Source organism: Chrysemys picta, chromosome 11, assembly GCF_011386835.1.
Source record: "Chrysemys picta bellii isolate R12L10 chromosome 11, ASM1138683v2, whole genome shotgun sequence".
Lineage (NCBI taxonomy): Eukaryota > Metazoa > Chordata > Testudines > Emydidae > Chrysemys > Chrysemys picta.
The window spans coordinates 67837092-67862740 of record NC_088801.1 but is presented as its reverse complement, the minus strand read 5'-3'; the positions used below and the strand labels follow the sequence as shown (position 1 = coordinate 67862740).

Below are 25649 nucleotides of genomic sequence, written 5' to 3'. Positions count from 1 at the left end.
GCGGTCTGTACAGAAATCTTTATTCCATGGACATTTTAATGCACATCTTTGTTTTCTGTTGAGCTTTATTTAATGTGGTGTTAAAGTACTGATTAGTATACTCCTGGGTGCTAATGCTTATAGCTTAGTAAGCAACATACTTTTTAAAAGCAAGTGCTTCTCCTCCCTACTGGGAAATGTTAGTAATAACTCACGGGGTTGGATGCAGCTAAGTGCCTATAATTAACAACACCATTCCATCTGCTCCCACCAGTTTGTTGTTGGTCTTCTTCAGAGTCATTACAAGTTAAAGATTGTTATAACAAATAATTGGATGCCTGCTGATGAAACATTTGTCTAGAAAAAGTGTTTTACTTTGCTCTGCTTTTCATACTCTCTCCTTATTTATAATTGCTTTGGGGGCTTCTGTTTAGTAATTGGTTACATCCCCTTAGATGAGACATAAAAATAAACTTTTAAAAAGTGTACCCTTACCCTGGTGTATTTCTCTTGACCCTGTATCTCTATCAAAGCCATTACAAATAAATTAGACATAAGAAATGTTTGTTTGCTTACATTTTTAAGCCAGGAATTCAAACTTGGGGTCCACTTCTTTCTATGAACTCCGTGAGTTTTGATCCAGTATTTCACTTGTGAAAATATTCACATTGTGGCACATGTTAAAATTGTTCTCCAGGTACGTTCTTTAAAGGAAGTTTACATTTATGGCCGAGACAGTTTGTTCATGTCACAAAAAAGACACCTGCTTTATACTTTGCAAAAAATATTTTAATAAAAATATGTATTTTTCTGTATGAACACCTCCATTACAGCAGCTTTTCATATCTTTGTGTAATAAAAGCATCTTTCTCATCTGCCTGAATCATTGTATATCATCATGCAGTATTTGAGATTGTATATTTACAATTTGGAACATTCTGGTGGAAGTGCACTACTCTTATTTGGGCTAGGCACAAAGCCTGCTACTAATATAGATGGTGCAGAAACTCAACAGCTATTTGAATTCCCTTTTGGCTCTTGCTGGAGTCTGACGATGTAAGAGTGGTAATACTGCAAAAGGGTATCTTCGGAGAGGAAAGATTTCATAGTACCTATTGCCAGTTCCTTCTTGTCTATACATTTTATATATACTTAACACACTGTTGGCAATATCTCCATTTTCAGAGCAGCATAAAAATCAATTGAGACACCATTGTCACCCTACTCCTTGCCCTTGGCCATATCTTTCATTGCTTTCATTATTTTATTGCCTTCATTATTTCTGGGACTGTAATAGAATGGGAAGTAGAATATCGTCCTCCTCCAGCAAGTATGTTGAGATTAAGTTTCAAGCATTACTGAATTTCATTTGTTTTTTCCTAAATCAGAGTACAGTTTAAAAAAAAAAAAGCTTGACTATTTTTCATTCCCCATTTAAATAGATGATAATCCTGATACATGTTCTTGTTATAATGGATACTATGAATGTCAGAATAAATGCATTCAAGAAACACTTTCATGTCAATGCACACATCAGGAACACGTAGCTTTAACTACACCACTCAAATCTCTACCTTGCTTCACAAAAATGTGTAATTTTAAGGAGTTTGTAAAACTAATAATGAAAAATGGTTTCAGAAACCTTTTTATATTTTTCAGTTTGAAATCTGATCTCATGTTTCTTCCAAGGTACTCTGGATACTAGTAAGACTACTGTACTTAAGGCACAGGCCAACAGCTTTGTCAGATTCTGTTAAATGCAAAGGCTGCTTTCAGTCCAGAATTCCTACTTTCTTTCCTCAGTCAATTCACCTAATCAGTTTCTGCTCTATCTGCATAGAGACCCCTATATTTCCATTTCCAGCGTCCCCATCTACAGGTAAGTGAACATTTGCCATTGCTGCCACAGCTAGACCCTGGGCCCTTTGATACTAATATGGTTGTTCAATAGCAGCAATAAAGATAAAACATCACTTAACCTTTTAGAAAGTTTTTTAGGATGGTGGTATTCTAAAAGATTTAGTAACAAAATCCGTGCTTAGTTGTACCTAATGTAAATCCTGCATAACTCCATTATGGTCAGTGCGGTAATTTAGGGCTTATAGCACTGTAACAGTGGCTGAATACAACTGTACTCGTGTAAATAGCCCTGGCTAATGCAAATAGCTTCACTAAAAACAATAGTATTGCTCAGGCAAGTAAGGATTGGAGGATTGTGTCCTCACCTTGTAAAATTTACAAATTGCAGTTTCTTAATTTCCATGGCGTGGGAGCTACATAAATATGAAAGGGTAGTAATAAAGGTAAATTAGTGCCAGTATTCAGGCAGATGGTGCATTGGGAATTTGTGTTGCTTGCCCCAGATGTGTTGTGTGATGGGTTGTGGGAAGACTAGAGGCAGAAATTGTTCAGGGTAAGCAAGAGGAACAGTGTGAGCAGCAGCTCCTGTATGAAATAAGTCAGTCCCCTCATTTCCCAAATGTGGGGACATTAACACGCAAGCTTACAACTTCTAAATTTTAATGTTTATACTGCAATAGTACCTGGACACCTGCTCAGGGTCCCATTTGCTAGACACTGTGTACACAGAAACAAGAGTCTGTGCCACAGAGAGCTTAAAGTTGAAATAAGGGGGGGTTTAAAAGGACTGCTTTTTGAACGGTATGGATTTATATCTTTAAACACTGGTTATCTCTAAGATGAACAATTAAAAAAACTTTTTTTTTTTATGAGAGCAATCGCGCTTCAACTTGATCCTTCATCAGACAGATACTCAACATAGCTTACTAAGGAATGCACACCCTGGTGTGGGGTACTGTACCCCCAGAGTATGACTTCAATCCCTTTGAAGTGTGAGGAAATACACATTCTTGTTGGTATTCCGACTCTTTTGGGGTAGCTGATCCAACAAACTTTAGTCACCGCAGTTACGGTCATCAGTTTAATGACAAGGATGTTCCCCAGCACAGATTGAAAAGAACCCGTTAAATGAATATACCTGCCCACTCCCAGAATTGGCAAGTCTATAACTTTCATTGATGGTAGAAATGCAGAACGTATCAAGATTTTGTATAAAGGAATCCTGATTGTTGATGTTTGAGTGAACAAATTCTACAGTCCATTGTAAGCATTGGTTTATTTTAAATCTATTCAGAGGGTATGTATTAGACGTTAATAAGGGTATGTAAACATGAAAACTGTTTATTTACAAACCTATATATAGTAGAGCCAGTTTTGGGAGGAAAAAACAAAACGAAAGAGGGCACTTGTATGCCTCATGCAGAATCTATAGTTTTCTGTAGTCTCTCCCCCCTAATGCTTGTCTACTGCCACCACCACCTTATGAAAGTTTGAAAGATCGATCATCTTTTAAAATTCAGTCATCCTTTATGGATTTGTCTTTGTTTTCCCAGGCTTATCAATTCAAGGATGGCCATCTTATTAGGGTCTGTTCTAGGGAAGTGAAGTAGCACGTTAATGATGGAGTGTGCTTTTTGATTGGGACTATAGCTAAATTCTGCTTTGTGATGATTCATTCAGCCCGTGTCTCAGGATCAAATTCTCAGCTCTGATCTTTCAATACGGAAATTGTGAAATCACTGATTGTGTGGCATTTTCAAAAGCATTGGCCCAACTTAGCTCCCACTGGAGTCAAAGGGAGTTTTACACATGACTTCAGTAGGAGCAGAGTTGGGCCACCACTGAGAAGTTTTGAAAATCCTACTCTACGTATATAAATATAACTCAGTTATTTATTCAGTATAGTATTTTATTTCATTTGGTCTTTTAATCAGGATGACTGGCTGAATCTAGTAGAGGGGTTGTTAAAAGGAAACTACCGTGTTATTCAGCCACTTATACGCATTGCTGTATAACTGGCTGAATAACATGATTATCATACAGCAGACAGAAAGTTCAGCTGTATAATGGTATTGTCTCACTTGGCTTTCCAGTCTGTTTGTATTACTGTAGTATATAGCAGTGGTTAGCAACCTTTCCAGACTACTGTACCCCTTTCAGGAGTCTGATTTATCTTGCGTACCCCAAGTATCACTTCACTTAAACTACTTGCTTACAAAAGCCAGACACAAAAATATAAGCGTCACAGCATACTGTTACTGAAAAATTGCTGACTTTCTCATTTTTGCCATATAATTATAAAATGAATTTATTGGAATATAAATATTGCACTTACATTTCAGTGTGATATTTGAGCCTGTTTTTCACTTATGTGCTTTGTCATTCTGGGAGGCAGTGAATTACAATTTTCACTGTCGCCACTACCGCTGCTTTCAGCTCCTCGTTTTAAAACTCTGTCCATTTTGACATCGCAACCACGTACGCACCATGACAACTTCAACCTCATTAACGTGCTTGCACACATCAGTAAAGACATAACATGCCTGTCTAATACAGTGCATAGACACATGTTACATTACTGTATAATTTAGTATATAGAGCAGTATAAACAAGTCATGACATTTTAGTTTGTACTGACTTTGCTAATGCTTTTTATGTAGCCTGTTGTAGACCTAGGCAAATATCTAGATGAGTTGACGTACCCCTTGGAAGAACCTCTGCATACCCCCAGAGATACGTGTACCCTGGGTTGAGAACCACTGGTATATAGGATGCCTCTATGCTAGACGCTGTAAATAAAACAGACACAGTCCTGCCCCAAAGAGTTTAGAATCCAAGTCCCCTGTCTCTAAGGGTACGTCTTCACTACCCGCCGTATCGGCGGGTAGCGATCAATTTATCGGGGATCGGTATATCGCGTCTCGTTAAGACGCGATATATGGATCCCCGAACGCACTCCCTGTCGACTCCGGAACTCCACCGGAGTGAGCGGCGGTAGCGGAGTCAACGGGGGAGCCGCGGACGTCGATCCCGCGCCGTGTGGACCCCAGGTAAGTCGATCTAAAATACCTTCGACTTCAGCTACGCTATTCACGTAGCTGAAGTTGCGTATCTTAGATCGATTTCCCCCCCCCCCCCCCAGTGTAGACCAGCCCTTATACTGAGATGGTAGGCTCTTTAAGAGTAGGAATCATCTTTCTGTGTAATTTGTACTGTCTCTACCACAGTGGAGCTCTGTTCTGTAATTGGTGCTTCTAGGTGCTGTCACAAAACAGTTGTTGTTCAGTTCTAATCATCCTAGTTAAAAAAGGATATAACAGAAACAGTGGTCTAGAGACTTGGGAAGACAAGATTGAGACTTACACAACAGACGAATGAGAGGGGGTGTGATGCAAGTAAACATAATTAACTATATGGAAAAGGTATTTGGGGCCTTTCTGTTAACTTTTCTCATATTAGAATCTGAGGATATTCAATTGAGCTAATTCACTCAAAACAGAAAAGAAGCAATTACATATTTTAATACAAAGTATATGACTAACCTATGGAATTCATGGTTACAATATATCAGTAAGGCCAAGAAGTAAGTAGCTTTAGAAATACTTATGGAGGAGAATGTCCACCGTTAGTGTTCAGCTTATATGCTAAAGCAAAAGGGTTTACAGTTTTTTTTTTTTATTCTCACAGGGTTTGGAAGAAACTTCCCCTGTGGGCAAATTATTCCATAATTATTTGTATTAGGGTTGCTTGCACCTTCCTCTGAAGCATCTGGTCCTTAACACTGCCAGACAGGATACTAAAACTAATAAACCACTGCTCTGATCTAGTATGGCAAATTTAATATTTCCCTCACTTCGTTATGCTTTCTTGTCTCGTTATGCTTTCTTGTTATCCTGTGTGTATTGTCTGTTCTTTTCCAAGCTGTGCTGTTTCTTTACCCCCTATTAGTTATGCTGTTTGACAGTAAAATGACATCTAGGATTTAGAAGCTTGAAGTATCACCTGACATTCCTATATTGCTGAGGATTCTAGTAATTTTCACATTGCTTTCCATACACAGACAGGAACAAGGTACAGGGGGTTAGAGAAGAGACTGAATGACAGCTGTTCAAAAAGCATCTCAGCACATGTGGTTCTGTAAAACTGTCTAGCTGTGAGTTGTTGTCGAATATTACAAGACTTAAAACAAGTTCTGCTTCAGCATCGTTATAGGATAGACTTTCTCAAGTAATGGGAGCCTACAGTCGTATTATCACAAAGATCACTCCAAGGAGTGGTATATAACCCTAGTGAAGTCAACTTACTTAAAATGTCTGCATTTTAAAGATTGTTTCATCTGTGCACCAATTATGCCCAAGACTTTTTTCCATATCTGTAAGTGTACCAGGTACATTGTGTGATTTCTGATGAAATGGAGGTTAAAATGAATGAGATGAAAAGTCTTCAGAGAAACATTTATTAGTAGGGTGTGTGCATGTGTGTATATGTTATTTTTAAAAAAATACTTAGTACTAATTCCTGTAACATTTCTAACTCTCAGTGTTGGAGCTTAGTGAAAATGAGATGATTAAGATCAGTATCTTTGTCACTATCTTGGTTAAATGTTCTCATGGCAGTTAAAAATTAAACCATTACAATGACTGCAATTAAATGTTACTGAAAGGATTTATCAGTGGAGTTGGCTGCATGAAATGGGAAGACATATGTATGCAGAGAAGATTTAATGTACTTTGCATTTTCTGCTAAAATAGATGCCTTTTACCAACATTAGTCACTTTCACGATTTAAAGTTCAGTTATCCTCAGGAAGGTAACTCTGTAAAAAGATAACTTAGTGTTCCCTAGTCATTCTGCTTCCTCTGTTGCTCTCATCAAATTTGCTTTGTTTACCACTGCCAGCACTACAAGCTCAAGTTGTCATTTGAAAATCAAGTTATGATTAATCTAGCCTTGTAAGCCTCACCTTCCTTAGCAAGGATCCTGAAATTTGAACTTTGCTGGCAGATTGACTGATGGAGAACAGGCTTTATGCTATCCTGCTTCATGCAACAGGTATACTGGTTCTACACTGCAGGCAAATAGCCCAGATTTGTTGGTAACCCAAACAGAAAATGTGCAGTTGTCATTCTGTTTTTCTGACCAAAGCCACTCTTTGAAAAATATAAACTGATACTTAAATGTTAACACCCTGGTATTTTTTCAGAGGTGCTGTGCACATGCAACTTTCATTTACTTTATTGGAGTTGTGGGTGTGGAGCACCTCTGAAAATTGAGGCATATATATTTTAATATATATTTCTAAATATAGGAACTTTTAATGTAGTTTTTATATAAAAAGTAAAAACAGTACATTTGTGGTGATCTGTAGATAATGCAGGGACCAGTCCTGTTTTCAGAGCTAGGTCAGATAGTATATTTCTCCTTTTAATTATAAATAATACACATTAACATCCCTGCATTCTTGAGAGGAGGAAAAAACCGCAACCTTAAGGTGAAGTCCTATTGGGATTCCCTTCTGTTCATGTGCAGTGGTATCAACGTAAGGGCTGTGGAAGTCGTTTTAAAGCTATGGTTAGTGCTTGAGTTATGAAAACCTTTGAAATATTTTGTCAGTATTTGCTGCTCTGGTCTCCAATAAATATGCGATTTCTTCCTTTTCCAGAAAATAAGTGTCTTTGGTACCCTTTTTTAATTTTGTACAGGTTCATGTTAATTTCCCACAACGGTGTTGAGCCGAACACCCACAGATTCAGGCTGGCATGCATAGAGGAGAGGAAAAAATGTAGAAAACATAGTGTTGTGGGCATCTAGACTAGGCCTGTAGAATTTTTGACTTCCGCATATACGGGAGGCCCTATTTGCAATCAAATATATAAGCACAACTTGCCTCATCAAATTATCATTTGCTTTCATGTAAACAAATAGCTTAGTACCTTTTTTATTTATAACTCGTTTTAAAATTCAAAAACCAGAATGAAAATTAAAATCAATTTGACCAGTGGCCTGTTGGCAGCACAGTTGGGCTTTCAAGCTCCCTGAGGTTGGCACAAGCAGGAAGATCTCTCTCTCTTAGGGTTCAGTAGTGCCACCCATCACCATAGCAATGCCCTTCATAGACTTCATGGAATCTCTGACTCGTCTCCCTTTTTGGGCTAAAAACTGTAAGTAGGGTTGGGTTTTTGTTGGCTTGGCTGAGTATTGGTTTTGTTGGTTTCAGATTTTAGGAATGGGGGACCTGTGTATAATGGAGTCGATGTTGTGAGTACTACTGACCCCTGGCACCTTTTGATGGCTAATAGCTTTTATTGAACTTTTATTGAACTTCTTTCAAAAGCAGCTTCACAAATGTGTATTCAGCGTAGCATTCACACTTGTGCACCTTTAAGACACTACTTAAATGCAAATGAATTGGTGAATCTGAAAGGGAAAAACCAAGTTAAGGCATTCTGATGTTTCTGTTCTGATTTCAAACATCAGCTACAAACGACCTGTTCCTGATAATTTTCAATAAAACGGGAATGAAATGCGATTCCTTGTATTAGTAATGCAATACAGAGTCAGCTTTTTTTTAGTTTATATCCAGCCCAGGTCAGGCACTTGCTATCATCTGATGGCTGTTGGTTGGCCTCCAAGATAAGGTTATTTAAAGGGCCAAATGATCAGCAAAGCAGTAGTTAATTCTGACATTTTAAAATGTCTGTTAATGACACTTCAGAGTTCATGCCCAATGGGAGTAGTGGGAGATGGAGTTCATACTTGTCTGTCATTGTTTCAGGCAGCTTGAAGACCTGATGCAGTTTTGTCTGTCTGATTTGTATTTGGAAGGTTATCTGGTTGGGTGTTTTTCCTAATTTAAATGAAAGCTTAGATTCTGCAGCATGAGTGTCCAGCAGAGTCGCTTAAATAGATCAAGCAGGCCCAGTGTATGCTGTGGATGGAATGTTTGACACCACTGACCTACAGTATTCTGCTGCCGTACCTATTGCATCTAGGGGCTGGCCTACACTGGGGGTGGGGAGGAGGGAAATCTATCTAAGATATGCAACTTCAGCTATGTGAATAGCGTAGCTGAAGTCGAAGGTATCTTAGATCGATTTACCTTGGGTCCTCACGGCGCGGGATCGACGGCCGCGGCTCCCCCGTTGACTCCGCTACTGCCGCTCGCTCTGGTGGAGTTCCGGAGTCGACAGGGAGCGCGTTCGGGGATCGATATATCTCGTCTTAACGAGACGTGATATATCAATCCCCGATAAATTGATCACTGCCTGCCGATACGGCCTGTAGTCTGGACGTACCCTAGGAGTAGGATTTCACTTTCCAGGGGCATCAAACTATCATCTTTCAGAAGCATTTCTGTAAACTCATTTAAAGAGATTCTTAGAAATTAGCTAAAGTGTAATCTCTTAATCTTTGATGTTGCAAGGATTCCCACATATGTTTACCTTGAATAATCCCTTTGACTTCAATGTAACTATTCACAGTACGTAAAATTAAGCACACGAATTTCTTTGTTGAAATGCGACCTGAATATATGAAGTACTCCTGTGAGTTGGCAATAACAATGCTTTGCTCTGTTGCCTTGACATGTGTCTTAATTCCAGGGGTGAAGGCATGTTTGCAAAGCAGAATTCGTGAACAAGAAGAGAAGTATGAAATCTGTGGTGGCCCACGAAGAGGCAGACTCAACCAAGAACAGCTGGTAGCTATCTGATTTTTTGAAAACTAGCTTTTATACCACTGCCGTCTGCCACATGCGTGGATAAGAGATTTAATACTTCAGTGTGCACTTATTCAGGTGTTTGTGTGAGAGGTGATTGAATTTACTGTTAATGATTGTCACAAACTGTTAATGGATATCTGACTTGTATTCCCATAAACCTTGCCAAAGCTTCAGAGGGAAGTCTCAGTGTCGTTATGCAAGAAGTTGCATGAAACACACAGGTTGAAGTTTCCTCTAGGATTCTCCAGTTCGGTTTCAGTTGCTACTTGGAATCACTCCCATCTAAAAGGAAGGAAAAATATTGTAATTATTTTTCATTCAGTCTAGGTCCATCCTATCTTTTTAACTAACATCTGATTTAAATGGACTGGTGGTGTGATGTAATTTTATCGCTTGTATTATTGTAGCACCTAGCAGCCCTAATCAAGGACCAGGGCCCTACTGTGGTAGGCGCTGTACTAACAGAGCAAACAGGTGTTCCTTGCCCCAAGGAGCTTACTGTCTAAGTAAATGCCTTTCGGAGACTAGCTTTGATTGGTTGGAAACAGATATTGAGGTTTCTAGAAACTGGCATAGTAACTTGTTGCACAATTTAGCCCATATTTTCTGATGCCCCTATTGAGCTAATGCTCGTTCCTTTGACTTCCCCATCATGTGCTGAGCTGTGGATCCCTGTACTTATTCTATTTCTTGTTTTCGTTTTTCTTAGCTGCCTAAGTTGTTTGATGGTTGCTACTTCTATTTTTTGGGAACTTTCAACCACCACCAGAAGAGTGACCTCATAGAGCTGGTTAAAGCAGCAGGAGGACAAATCCTCGTTAGGCAGCCAAAGCCAGATAGCGACGTGACACAGACCATCAACACAGTGGCATACCATGCCCAACCTGGTTCTGATCAGAGTTTCTGCACACAATACGTTATCTATGATGTGTCTTCTAAGTACAACCCAGATAAAATTCGCCAAGGCAAAGTCTGGATGGCCCCCTCCAGCTGGCTCATAGACTGTGTGATGTCATTTCAGCTGTTACCTGTTACAAAGTGAATATCCCGGCAGCATGAACAAGTTTCTCTAATGACCTCCGAACCTCTTGAGCAGTTGGAACACACAGCCAGGCAGTCTAGAATCAAAAGCTAAACCCACTCTTCATTATTCACACTTAAAACCACAGTAGAACCTATTAACGACTGGGAGACTTACTGTGAATTGCTGAATTTTGTGAATAAATGAACAAGCAATGAAAAATAAGGATAACACATCAGAAATGTACTTTAAGTTCCTTTATTTGACATAGCTCATTTTCAGTTGTTCTATTTCAGCATACTAATATATGTTCCATATAGCATTTTGTAATTTATAATGAAGTCTTTGTAACACGAGACCTTTAGAACACCCTTGGTTGTTCAAACCTTCCCTTCAGAGTGGATGAGATCATCATTTCTTGTTTGTGACGTATAAATTAACAGCGTCCTACCATAAGTGTCACATAGTCAGATTTCCCTTTAAGGCCAAGAATTAAAAAATAGGACCCTAAAGTTAAATGCCTAAAACCATACTTCAGCATCTGCCTAATTTCACTGAGATATGAGGTAGCCGTGTGTTCAGCACTTTTGAAAATTGGGCATGTGCATAAATACAGATTTAGGAGTCTAACTTCAGACTTCAAAGTGGTATTTGCAAAACCACCTAAGTTACTTAGGACAAGTCCCATTAGACATTCAATAGGACTTGTGGTCTTAAGTCACTTAGGCACCTTTGGAAAATCCCACTCCTATATTTAAAAATCTTGACCTAACCTATTCTTAATGTTTCATTAAGAGTCATTATCAAAACTCATTCCACTTTCATACCTGTAAATATATAATTTAAAAAAATCCTAGCAAACTAGCATCTCATTTAAGATGTGATTTTTTTTTTTAAAACAAAAGTCAGATTTAGAGTCAGATTACAACTATATTCAGAATTTTTATCCATGTGTACAAATAGTAATTGTATTACACATACCACTGCTATCATAGCCCCTTTAATGGGAAAACGGCGGCACCCACAAGCATAGTGCCTTTTAGAAAATAGAGAGTTTTATTAAAAATTTATCCTGATTGCATTTGAGTGAAATTTGACATTTTACATATTTTGTTCTAATCACTGATTTTTATTGAATCCTTTATTGCTTTCATAATTGACCACAGTTTATGTTAATGTCTATAATCTCGCTTTCTTTCAATGTATTCGAATGGCTTGTGAAGCTTTTCATCCTGTAGGTTGCATCAGGTATAAAATCATGACTTGGAGCTGTGTGATTGTAATGATTGCTATGTGATGATAATGATGGCTGTGTGATGGGATTAAGCATTTGTGTTTGCATTTTGTATTGCTTGTAATAAAACTTATGGTGCCAGTGACTTTTTAAAATAATTTCTTACGTAAGTTTAACTGCAGAATAAATATGAAGCGTGTACATAATTTAACAAGAATTTCAGAATTATTTGCATAAATTCCCGACACAGCAGCTGAGCGCAACAAAGATTCCGTCTGTGAGACTCTCTCTCTTCTGGGGGAAGGACAATTGATTTCTTTTCTATAGTCATTGTCACTGGGGACTGTAGGCCATTTCCACTATTCTCCATGGAACTCTCTGTGGAGTGTTGCTTTCTTCACAGATAGTACAATGGGTAAAATTTTCAAAAGCGCCAAAATGACTAGGAGCTGAAGACCCCAGGATGTAGATCTCTCGTTTACCCTGGGTAGCCTGTGAACTGTCACCGTATACTAAAAGCCGGTCTCATGCACTTGGCTTTGTGTGTGTGATAGCATGCGCACAAATTTCGCGGATTAACAAAATAACTGTTGCAAACTGATGATTTTTGTGAATAAGCAAATGACCAAGTAAACACTACAGCGGTGAACATGTATCAGTTTGTTAATTTATTGTAACCCCTTTGGGGTTTAGAGAGCATGGCCCTTTAAATCTTTTTCCTAGGGGGGAGGGGGAGAGTAAGAAAAAAGGAGGGAAACTCCAGGGGGCAGCGCTGGAGCTCCAGGGAGAGGCAGCCTGCAGGCCCTGGAAAAGTGAAGCAGCAGAGAACCTGCCTGAAGCCTGGGAAGGACAGGGCCGATCAGGGACACCCCAGGACGGGAGCCAGGAGGAGCACTGTGCCAGGGAGGAATCGCCCGAGAAGGACAGGCCGGATCTGGACCCAGTATCACGGCTGCCCAGAGCTGCATGGGGCTGTGAGTACTGGGGCTTGGGACTCTGCATTGGGAACAAGGAGGGAGGCTGTAGCTAGTTAAGTGGGGAGGTGGTCACTCTGTGTGGCTTTGCAGAGACCGGCAGAAGAGGGCACCGGAGGGGTTTGTTGGGGAAAGTTCACTGGCGCCGAAGACGACCAGGAGCACCCAAGACTCGCCACTGGACTGGAACTTTGCTCAGGACTCCTGAACTCTGTGTGCAGACACATTGCTCGGTGTCTGCCCTTCCAGACTGTGCTACCACTGGGCCTGTGGGGCAGCCCAGTCTTACTGCTCCCCCTATATTTCCCCTTGTTGTTTTTCTCCTCTCATCCCTCTGTAAATAAATATTTCCCTTGTTATATCCACTGTACTTTTCCTGTACACACTGTGGGTGTGTTTGTTCACATGGGAATTAAGGACTGAACGGAAGTGAGATTAGAAACTATAAAGTTGCCACAACTCAATGTCGGGTGGGGGAGGCGGGGAAGCCACATCCTCCTAAGTTTATCTGTTTTGCTCACAAGTGGACTTTTGTTTTTCTGAACTAGATCCCATTTCGAAGCCAGGTTCCTATGACATGCTGCAAGAGCCATATAACATCAGACTGATTGTTATCTAGACTTAGCAGCAAAACATACAAAAGACATAAACTTGAGCCCAGATCTTGCAAGATTTTCTCTGCCATCAGACCCTTGTTGATTTCAAGGGAGCTCTATGTAGGTACTATAAGAATAATTGCAGGATCGGAGCCAGTTTTAGGTCTAGAAGATGGAATAATTCTGTGTGTTTAAAAAAAAAAAAAATTGAGACTATACAAGAATTTTTTAAAATCCACTAAGAGAACCAGTATAGCAGTATTCACTTTCAGTGTTTCAACTATAGTACTTAGGATAGTTTACATTTACTGTTAAACTTTTTGACTTGCTACTTACTTCAAATAAGTTGTACCCTCACATTAATTTCATTTGATTTCCAATTGCTTTGGTTATTTGGTTCCATAGGATGACTTGGTGAGGTTACTGCTGCAAAGGGAATTATTTATTTGATGTAGACAAAGAATCAAAGATCCAGAAAACAGAAACACTTCAGATTTCACAAAAGTTAGGATTCTGTAGATTTGCTTCTGTAAAAGGCCAAACAAGGGCATGCCTAAACCCCTTTGGAAGCATTTTGGGCGAGTTTTAAAAGTTTAAACTTCATGGTTCGGAATCTTGATTGCAATCCACAACTCTTACTAATCATTGTAAACGGATGCGCCGTTGATATACATTGTAGCCGAGAAATTTTGTATTAAGGTTAAAATCCACTTTACTGGTTTAATAGTGGGTGGGATTTTTGCCTAACAATATTCCCCTTATTAAAATGTGTAGATTAGTGATGTAAATTTTATGAGGCTCTCTGCCAGTGGGGCATGTGAATGAGAGGAAGTCTAAGACTTTACTTTGGCTTGGAGGCATTCTTATTTATCTGAAACTATTAACATCCTCGGGCTTTGTCTACACTACACACCGCTTTTGGCAGCGTGTAGTGTACATACCCGGGTAGCTCCCCCTTCCCCTGGCAGTTAAAAATAAGTGTATCTTGTGAGGCAGGGCTTGGTGAGTAAAGACCCACTTGAACTGTGGGTATATAGCAAGTACAGTAACTCCCCACTTAACGTCCTCTCGCTTAACATCGTTTTGAGCTTGCGTCCCTGCTCAATTACAGAACATGCTCCATTTAAAGTTGTACAATGCTTTGGCTGCCTGCTTTGTCCACATCTGGCAGCCCCCCATCAGCTCCCCTATGCCCTCCCACCCACAGCACCTCCTGCCCGCCGGCAGACCCTGCGGATCAGCGCCTCCCTCTAGTTAGTAATGGGGAAAGGGTTTAACTTTACTTACAGATCACAGTAAACAAATACTTCTATTGGAAACTAGGTCGCCGTCTCAGCTGGACATGGGTTTTTGGTCTTGGGTATGTCAAGGATGATCACTTGGGGCTTTTGCCTGCACAGCTGATGTGAGGCGGATTGTATTTATAAACAGCAAAATGAGGAGGAAGGTTGGTCTTGTGATTAAGGCACTGGACTGAGAAACCAGGTCAACGCCTGTCTCTGCCACAGACTTGCTGTGTGACCTTGGGTAGGCATCACAACCTGTTTGAGACAAAATTCCCCATCTGTGAAATGGAGATAATACTTCTGCCTCACTGGGCTGTTGAGGATAACATCATTAATGTCTACGGCGTACTCATGTAATGGTAATGGGGCCTTTATAAGTGCTTAATCTGCACAAGCTGGCTCAAAGAGGTGCACACAGATGAGGGCTTCATGTGGTGGCTGAAGATCACAACAACTCCATATCTCCCCAGGCATGTCCACTCACTACCCTTTTTGCACTACTCATTAGAGCGGGAGCAGGCACAGGAGAGTCCTGAGACTGCCAACTTCTGAGTGAGTAGCGCTTGCTCCTATGTGTGCCCGGGTAGCCTCCGCTAACCCTTGCACTAGAGCACAATAACCTGGCACTCCCTGCTATTTGTACTACAATGGCCCAGCTGAGATCGGAATCCAGCTGTGCTAGGGGCTGTCCAAACACAAGGGAAGAAACAGTTCCTGGTCTTACCATCTAAATGGATAGTGCTAAGGAAAGGAGGAGGAGTAGCAGCCCCATTTTACAGATGGAAAATTAACGCACCGTGAGACTAAGTGTCACAGCCAGGAATTGGAGCTACATTTCCTCAGTCCCAGTCCAGTGTCTTAACTAGAAAACCAACCTTCCCTGCAAAGGGTTAAAGCCTTTTTTGATAGGAAGTGTCACTGCAAGGTAACCAAAGAGGCTCTGGTGAGACTGCTGTAAACAGCCTGCTTGCAGCAAAGGGGTAAAGGTCTATATGAAGCCACAGACTATTGTAAAACTAGGTCTTAGATTGTGGTTATTGACAAGAAAACATGAGTAAAAATAACATCTTACTACTTGCTGCATGTTTCTGCTTCCAGTGCAGCTTCTGATTCATAGTGGCTTACTTTCCTGAGGGGAAAAAATCAGTTTCTTACTGCTAGCACTGTTGAAGAGCAAACTGAATTCTATCATGTCCAATGAATCAACAAAATGCCAGCTAAATTCTGATTCCAGAATCTTCATGGTTGGGGATGATGTATGAAGCAAGGGCCAACACGGCTTGATTTTCAAAAAGCTGTCAACTGGTGCTAGAGGGGGTCTTGTTTGGACTTGGAAATGGAGAAAATGTTATGTGGAATTCACTAAGGCAGAAAAACTACACCTCCCCCTCCCCGCCCCATCCCGTTTGCCCCATGTCGCTCTTCTCACCGTTCACCAGACTTTAAAGAAAAGTTGCAGCTGAACAGAAAAGGGATTTGAATCCTTGCATCTAATCATGGAAGAGGCATGAATTTTCTGAGACAGAAAGTTTCAGGTCTTAAATATCACTTTAAAAACTATAATTAGACAACTCCTTGATAGCGGGGTGATGTTGGGTAATGTCTCTTTGGGGAACTCAGTGATTTTATTTTTTTTTTAACAGCAGTGGTACAGCAACTTCTACATTTCTACAGCTACTTGGTTAATTTAACAGTCGTTTAACTAGTGTTAAATTACCCTTTAAAGCAGGAGAATGTGCTGTAGATAACAATTTTGAAAAATCTCCCACCTTCTAGTTATTCCTCTGGGAGAGATGTATTTTGTGCGGCTCAATCTAATTCTCAGCAGGAGGTGTAATCTGATGAAGTAGCGATGAAATGTCTATGAAAGACAGAGAGACACCAATGTCTGCTGAAGTGAGTTGCCAAAGCAGTGACAGGTAAGGGGCTTGGCTGCTATGCATTGCAATGTTACGCAATATGGATTGTGACATTTTGCACCCGTTGAAGTCAGAAGCATGGCCCATGCATGCTTAGCAGCTGTGGTAAATTAACCCTCCAGAGCTATGCAGGTGCTAGCTGAGGGAGTACAGCCTGGCCTTGGTGTCAGATCACATCTGAAAGGTACATGTCTGATATCACTTCACCGACATGTATGCTGCTACCTCAACTCTTATGCTGGCTAGTTATCAATTATTATAGTAGTACTCTAGCGTGCTCAATCAAGAGCAGGGCCCCCTTGTGCTAAATAAACACATACTATGAAGCACTCCCTGACCCAGAGAATTAACCAGCTTGTAGTGAGGTGGAGTGGCCTCCCTCTGAGCTGGAGGTGGGAGGATCACTCTCTGCACCCAGGTAGTTGAAGCCAGACAGCCCAGCCCTCGTGTCAGAAATTGAGAGGCAGGACAGAAAGTATAAGAGGCGGGGCCTCCAGTTCAGTTGACGGGGAGCCAGGTAAGGAGACAGATGCCTCTTGCCTGTCAGGCCCTGTGACCGAACTGGGTAGCGCCCTGCCCCTAGAGGAGACCCAAGTCCGGAGAGGAGCTACCAAGCTTGCCGGCGGCCAAATAACTAGAGGAGACCGAGGCTGAAGAGGAGCTGCTCGGATTGCTGGAGGCTGAATACCCCGAGGAGATGGAGGACCCCTGGACTCTGGAGCCCCTTCCCTGATCATGGTAGGAAGTAGCTCAGGGAAACCAGACGTTAGTCTGATTTTGCTGTTGGTGCTTGGGTCGGCGTATTTTGGTGGGATCGCCGATGACCCAGTGGCAGAGCCCTCCACCACTGTCAGGGCCATGGGCTGGGACCCAGTGGAGTAGGGTGGGTCTGGATCCCACTGCCTTCTGCGACCGCCCCACCTTAAACCAAGAGGCTTGTGTTTGTATGTTGTCTGCCTGAGCCAGGCCAGGCAAAAGACTGTTTGCTGCTCTGCCTGAGGGCCTGAGCCCCCTAGACTGCAGCCCTCGATTTGCTAACTCCCCCCCCAGTGACTGGGCTGACCCCACAGTGACCCAGTGAGGCCTCCCTCTGAGCTGAAGGGGGAGGGATGACCACCAATGCACTACACAGCTAAATAGACAAGCCAGACAAAGAGATGGGAAGAGAAGCATAAAGGTCATGTAGCAGAGCCAGGAACAGAACCCAGGTCTCCTGGTTCCCAGGCCAGTGCTCTGACCACTATACAGCTATCCCATAATTAAACACTTTCCATTCTATTGTGTTTGCTTTCAGAGAGTGTTTTTTGACTCCATTTAGTTCTTCCAGAAGTCAGGGTGCCACATTGAAGCTGGGCCACTCTGGATTTAAATTCTGTAGCAACATTTAAATTTCTGCCACAGCGTGAAATAAAATCCAGAGGTCTTTTCCTGAATGAAATATTAATATGGATAGCATAATAGGAGCTTGTGTCATCTACATTAATATTAAATTCAATACCAAGGCCTCTGGTTTGGAGTTATTTCCCCCCCCCCCCGCCCCCCCATTTATTTTGTGCTGTGGCAGAAATGTGAATTTTTCACACTGCTGCTAACACCTAACTGCATGGTGGCAGGTGCCAGCGGAGCTGGAGGGATTGGCAGCCGGGAGTCAGGCACCATGGGAGGGACGGTTTGGCAGCTAAGAGCGATATCGGGCTCGGCTGCAGTTCAGTAAACCAGACAAACTTGCCCAAGGTCACACATTGAGTGAGGCACCAAAAGTTCCAGCTGTGACTCCTGTCACCACCAGCCACACCCCTTTAGAGGGATATCCTATGGCCTGAATGCAAAGCCCACGGACATCAATGGCACTATTTCCACTGACTTCTTTGGGATCAGGGGCTGGCTCCAGAAGCTGTGCCTATTGGCTGCTGTTAGTGAGGAAGGTAATCAAGTCAAGTACCATTGACGGGGTAACAAAGATGTATTGTGTTTAAGCCATTTAGAGCCCCCATAAGATTCCACTGAACAGTTTCCAGATTGTGTTTTAAACTCCACCAACCCTGAGCAATCCTTTTATAGCCATAGGCAGAAGGTTTAATAGAGAAACTATCATTAATACAAGTGTTAATTTAATTTAACTGTAGCGAGGTGGCTACAGTTAAAGGCTAGGAGGGTCGTCCACACTCCCCAACCCAAGCCATCAGATTTCCAATTCTTTGCTTTTAACACACTTGTCAAACACAAAGTGGTAAAACCAGTCAGGCATGAAATCACATTGAGCCATTGTTTTCTAATGATGGCCTGCCATGGAAGACCATTTCCAGACCCGGCATAGACTGGGTCATGCATTTGTAGAGAAATTGTTTGGTGAAAGATGTCTTAACTTGCACAGTGAGAAACACAGGAAACTTCCTGACCAAATAAACCCCGTTCAGGCTCTTGGATGCAGACCTGATTTTCCAAAGAGCCCAGCACCAATTTAGACCCCTAATTAAGGGCCAGCACCTGTTGCACCATTTATGGTCAGATTTTCTAAAGAGCTCAGCACCCAATGTTCTGGGCTCTTTGGAAGATCTGGCCCACTTGTTTTGGTGACTCAGTGGGACCTTGAGCTCTTTGGAAAAGTTGCCCCAGTGTTATGGGTATCAAGCACTTGAAAAGTCGGCCCTTAAGGCAAAATCCAGTGTTCAGTGAAGCAAATGGAAAGGCTCCGATTGACAGCAGCAAGTGTTGGATTGCCCCTTTGCAGGTGTTCTTCTAGAATTTTGAGTCTTCTAGTCATAAATATTAGGAGTGATACTTCAAGGTCCTGAGCATTCTCATCTCCCATTGAAATAGATGGGAGCACCACATGAGAACAGACCCGGTATGCTAATATTTAACTGGTAATTGTTTCATTTCCCCCAACCCCCAAATACATTACTCGGGTGCTGAAAGTGTTTTCCAAGTCAAACTTTGCGTTTTACATGAAAATATGGGATTGCAATCCCTGATTCTTCTTTGAGTAGATGCAGCCATGCATTCCACTTAGGTGTGTGCGTGCCCAGCACACCGGAGACGGAGAATCTTGCATGGCAGTAGTCTAGATGGGTGGTGGTCATGCTTTGTGGCTATCGGCCCTCCCCGGCTGTATGAGGCAGCACCGCCCTGACCCCACTCCTTCTTACCACCTGTGGCTGGAGTTGGGGCTCTTTGTGGACTACTCTCACAATTCTCCATCTCTCAGTGACTTTTTTCTAGTTGTATATAATTAGCACCCTAGTGTTAGTTAGATTTAGGATTAGTTGTGTATTTCCCTGGAGATTCCCTCACCAGGCTGTAAGCATTGTCCTTTGTGTGCGTGTGGGGGGGGGGGTGGAGTGATTCCCAGCATTCCCCACATGCGGTGCTTCCTGTGCTTGGGCAAGGCTCATGTCAAAGAGCGGTGTTCGATTTGCACATCGTTCATGCAGCAGACTCAGCTGGCTAGGGACCTTCGCCTAAAGCAGCACCTGCTCCAACAGACCATGCGTCCTGCTTCAGCACCGAGGCCTACGTCAGACCGGCGGTCGCCCTCAGATTCTGAGAATACTGCTGTTTTGCACTCTGGACCTGGCACTTCTCCAAAGAGACAGCGGAGCCATTCCCCATCGAGTGCCCCAAGGAAAAGGTTGTATAAGACCAACTGTCACCACTCCATGTCTCGTGGAGACTCTTCCGCCTCCTCCAGACAGTGTATAGATTGGTGTAGTGGTAATGCTGGCGTACAGGTTGGAGCAGGTCCCTGTAACCATTCCCTGATACCGCGTAGGGAGGTTGGAAACCTCAGACCATTGACTCCGGTTCTGGTTCGCATTAGGAACTAGACAGTTGGACTTGTGGTTTCGCGTCTCAGACATGGCTCCTAGACAGAGGAGCCACACCCCAAGAGCGTGTCTAGAGACCCCAGCCGGGGGCAGTGCCGGGACTGCGTTCTGACTCAGGAGACTTAAAGGGCACATGGGGCCAAGTGAAGTGGGCTCCAAACCCACAGCCTGGGGACTGGCCAGCCAGAGGCGGGAGCTCTACCAGAGCATGTGTCTGAGACACAAGTGTTTCCATGGGTCACACTTTCCATGGCACATGCAGCGATAAGGGAGGGGATTGAAAGAGGCACTACATGCTTGAGTCCTTGTCCCATAATATGATAGTGGCTTACCTTTGCATACCTCCTTTCATCCCGAAGCACCCTAAAGCGTGCTGCAAACAGTGGCCCTGGCCTTGCATTGTGCTTCACTCTTGTGCTTTCGTGGGGCACCAGTGAAGTCAATGGGGAGCTGAGGACCTCCTGGAATGTGGGTCACATTCTGGCTGCTTTGTACCACGCTGGCAAGGCAAACACGACGTATAGCTGGCCTGACCAGCCAGTGAAGATGGATTTATGGCTGCCTTGTTAATCTGGCGGAGTGTATCCGCAACCATGATGGTAGTCAGATGCACTATATAGAACATATGTAGGTCTAGCCTGAGCTCTCATTTATACTACGGCTGCTTTGCACTCCTGTGGCAATAAAGGGGCTTTTAAAGTGGGTCTGAACTACAGCCCCACCACTTGAAGGCCCTTTTCACTGCCAGAGGGGTGTAGGGTGACCAGACAGCAAGTGTGAAAAATTGGGACGGGGGGGGGGGGGGGAATAGGAGCCTATATAAGGAAAAGACCCAAAAATCGGGACTGTCCCTATAAAATCGGGATATCTGGTCACCCTAAAGGGGTGTGAAGTGGCCTTAGTGAGTGTATAATGCCACTGACCTGCATCTGGGGTGGCAGCCAACCAGTGCACAGTGGGGGTGGGGATAGAGAAATTCTGGCCAATTACACTAGCGCAAACCCCTGCTCTTCTGAAATATCATCTGATCCAAGCTTTAATGTCCACACACAAGCAGAAGGGGCCTCGACTTTATGAGCTCAGCTAGAAGACCCATAAGCGTTACACATGGAACTTGGTTCACGTTGAGCGCTCTAACCCCTCCTCAGCAGCCTTCGTGGGAGGCGGCGAGAGGAGAGGGAGCCATATTTGATTGAAAGCTATTTGCATTTTGCAAATTGTATCCATTATCGTTGTAATCCACCAAATTACGTGTTTGCGAGCCCATGAAAATCCCATTATTCTTGCTTTTATTTCCTCGTCAGTTTGGCTCAGGGCACCAATTGTGTCAGCACGGAGCCTCATTAGTGCCGCTGATGTTAGAGCCATGAAGCAACTTGGTTCTCAAAGCACCTTTCTGAAAGTGCTGGTTATGGCAAGCTCTCCATATAACGGTATGAGCCCGCAGCCCTTCACAGAGCCATTCGTTGGTGTGCGTCTGCAGTAGGGCAGCGAAAGCTGCTGCTAGTCAGATTTGTGCCTGTCATCCAGCCCCAGGAGCAGGTTGTACCTGGGTTAACTGTTCTGAAAATATAGCCCAGAATCTCTGCATATAATAAATTGTCAGCTTCAAACAACTCCCAGTTTATCAGGAATCGAAGGTCATGCCACATGTCATTCACAAGGCATATTCCCTAGGATTTGCAAGTCTTCCCTCGTGCTTACTCAGGTAACATACCCCTGGTACTCACCCTAAATATGGGCTTCAGGATCAGCCTCTTGGAGTGGAGCTGTAACTTTGGGGGACCAATACGCTTTTCAGTCTCAATGGGCACCTTTGCTGGTGGTGGTGAGTGAATATAAGAGCGAGGCGCAAGAGAGAGCAGAAGGAGAGGAGGAAAGAGAGAGCCTCCATGTTTAAATGGATGAACCGTGGGATGGCAGAAGAAGAGTCCATTTCAAATTATTATTATTATCGTGTTTACTAACATCTCAGTACCCAGGTGACTGGTACCGCACAAAAGGCCCCAAGATAAAGAAGCTGCAAAGGTGGCATAAAACATCTTACTGGTGGGCCGACCGCAGCCCCAGCAGCAAACGTGCAAAGCTCTGTTGTATTTAGAGCTAATGGGGAATTTTTTGACTAAACCTCTTTTTTTTTTTTTTTTTTTTTTGCATTGGAAAATGCAGATTTGTGGAATTAAACGCTGTTTGCGGGAAAGGGTTTTGACAAAGTTCCTCTATGGGGGTAGGGGGGAAATGGAAGTGAAAAGTGTCAAATGGGGGTTTTTGGACATGTTCCTGTTTTTCAGTTCCAACCCACTTTTTCCTTCCACAATGAAATGAATATATAACAAACATATTTAAAAAAATCAAAAGGTCAAAATGGAACCGGTTTGAAATGATTGAAAGAGAACCTTTTTTACTGATGTAAGCCAAAAAATCTGGGGGGGGATTTTTGGTTCACAAAAATGTGGAGATTGCCTCCCAAGTCAGAACAGGAAACATTTTCAAAATCTCAAACATTCTTGCTGGGAATTTCTGCCCAGCTCTAACTATGCAAAGGGTTGTACATACACATGGTAGGAGCCCATCCCTGCCCTGAAGATTTCACCGTGTGACTAGACAAGACACAGGTAGCACTGTTCTCCTGATGTTACAGCCAAGGATCTGAGGCACAGAGAGAGTCAGCGAAATGCTCAAGGTCACACGGGCAGGCTGTGGCAGAGCTGAGAATTGAACCTGGATCACCTGAGTCCAAGCCGAGGGCCTAACTGCACCGTCTTTTCTCCCATTCAGTGCTTGGCCCCTCTTCCCCAGTCCTGTGCTCAGACTGGCAAATGTTGTCCTTAGTGTATGGTATTATGAAGAATTAGATTCACAGAGTTCATACTGCGATGTTCCAAATGGATTCCAGATGGCCAATTAAGCTATATTTTGTCCTCGTTTGCCAACAATCTTCTTCCTAAAACTATCATTACTTATGAGGCTAAATCACAATTTCCTTTCAGTCCTGCAGGGCGATAAATCTTTTTACATTTTTTTAAATATTTGATCTCTTAAGTGAAATGCATCTGAGCACAGTACGGAAAGCAGTGTATATAATTAGCCCGTAGGATGTGATCCATATTCACAAACTTAAAAGCCGATGATGGGCACTCTGCTTCTCTCACACATGCGCGCGCCTTAACTGATATTAAACTTAGCATGTTAAAAAACTGAATTATAGATAGATCAATGTGAAAGTGATGAAAGATAGTTGATGCAGGACCTTCATGAAGTGATTGTTCTTCACTGAAGGGAATCCTATACAATTCCTACTAGTGGGGGGAAAATACACGTCTAACTAGTTCACTGTATGGATGAATCCTTTGCAAAGTTAGGGTTTTTTAATGTCATATTTAAAATACTTTAAGTTAAATGAACATTAAAGTTGTACAGTCAAGACCTCAAATACTTAGGAAAATGCAAGAGAGGTAAACTATATGGCCATTTATGTGGACTGAACAGACATATTATTTGTGGGGCACGAAATAAGAGTGCCTCTTTTTCAAAATCCTCAGTTCTGAGGGCCTTCCATACAGTAACACTGTGCTGAACTAAACCTGTGTAGATTTTCTTTATTCCATTTTCTCCTCAAAATGCCTTTTCTTGGGGCACCACTTCTGCATCAGACTTTTGCAGGCTAATTCTCGACATTATGATATTTCATCTCCTGATTTCCAGACAATGACGACTAATGGATTTTTGCATTAGTAGCTTGTATCAGGAAATCTACTACCAAAAGGTTAATGTACATCCATTAGTTCTTTTTTTATTTGTTAGTACAAGACAACCAATTTCTGTAAATTCATGAGGACTGAAGCTCTTGAAATCCTGTATCTGAGATGTGTTTGTGCTATTAATGTTGCTCTGATTAAATATTGTTGATGAAGCTTGATTCATTTACTACACCTTAAGTAGTGTGGTCTCTGCTTTCTGAGACACTAGTCTCAACAATAAAAACCTCTATTGTGTAGCTCTTTGAGATTTCGTGTCTCCCTGGCACAGATCCCTCTGGCAATGGCTTTCTGGCTCACATAGGTCCTGGATCACCTGAAAAGCAGTGATTTCACCTACTTAAGTGTACTCCAGTTACATTCCCAGTATGTTGAACAGAAGACAACCCAAGAAGAAATAACATAGCTTGTCCCACTCCATTCTATGGCCTATGTTGTACGGAAGGTCAGGCAAAATGATATAATACTCTCAACTTTTCCAGACTACTATGCCCCTTTCAGAAGTCTGATTGGTCTTGCGTACCCCCAAGTTTCAGCTAATTTAAAAACTACTTGCTTACAAAATCAGATATACCAATATAAAAGTGTCACAGCCCCACTATTACTGAAAATTTGCTTACTTTCTTATTTTTACCATATAACTGTAAAATAAATAAATTGGAATATTAATATTGTACTTACATTTCAGTATATAGAGCAGTATAAACAAATAATTGCATGAAATTTTAGGCTGTACTGACTTTGCTAGTGCTATTTATGTAGCCTGTTGTAAAACTAGGCAAGTATCTAGATGAGTTGATGTATCCCCTGGAAGAGCTCTGCATACCCCCGGGGGTATGCATATCCCTGGCTGAGAACCACTGATATAATGGACTTAAAACTTATTATGCGAATGGCCACAACCACCAAGCCTCCAAGCCAATGCACCAGAACTGTGTATTATTTGATGTGGTCTTTTATAAATTTCATGAGAAGTTGTTTTCTCTCATCAGTGGCTCACTGTCTTGGGCTTTGTATTTATGATTCACCAAATCTTAGATGTGCCCTAATCCAACTCCCCGACTTCAAACCCACAGAACTGTCAAAGGTCAGGAAATTAAGGCTAGCGTAGCACTATGTAGCTTTATCAGTGCTTAAGGCTTGATTCTGGAAGGTGTTGAATACAATGTCCCTGCTGCCCCAATGTTGCTTAACACTAAGCATGTGCTTAAGTGCTTTGCCAGATTAGGGATGGCGTGTTCATGTCAAAAATTCCTTGGTACTTTAATTCTACCTTAATGACTCCTCAATCTATATTTTTCAATTGCCCATAATCTAACAATGATCATTAAAATAAAAATTTGTATATATACCTATCAACTGGAAGGGGCCCTGAAAGGTCATCGAGTCCAGCCCCCTGCCTTCACTAGCAGGGCCAAATACTGATTTTGCCCCAGATCCCTAAGTGGCTCCTCAAGGACTGAACTCACAACCCTG

At 42.3% G+C, this 25649-nt stretch overlaps 2 protein-coding genes across 3 annotated transcripts in view; one reads left to right on the top strand and one right to left on the bottom strand.

Moving 5' to 3' along the window:
• BARD1 (BRCA1 associated RING domain 1) overlaps nucleotides 1-12019 on the top strand; it is a 67655-nt gene extending 55636 nt beyond the window's left edge. For both annotated transcript variants that reach the window (XM_065562139.1, XM_065562138.1), the window contains 2 exons: nucleotides 9440-9537; nucleotides 10268-12019. In XM_065562139.1, coding sequence (XP_065418211.1) covers nucleotides 9440-9537; nucleotides 10268-10600 — 431 coding nt within the window. In that variant the 3' untranslated portion in view covers nucleotides 10601-12019. The remainder of the gene's footprint in view (nucleotides 1-9439; nucleotides 9538-10267) is intronic.
• VWC2L (von Willebrand factor C domain containing 2 like) overlaps nucleotides 5274-25649 on the bottom strand; it is a 158586-nt gene continuing 138210 nt past the window's right edge. The window contains exon 4 of the mRNA XM_065562150.1: nucleotides 5274-9840. Within this exon, the coding sequence (XP_065418222.1) occupies nucleotides 9821-9840 (20 nt within the window). The 3' untranslated portion in view covers nucleotides 5274-9820. The remainder of the gene's footprint in view (nucleotides 9841-25649) is intronic.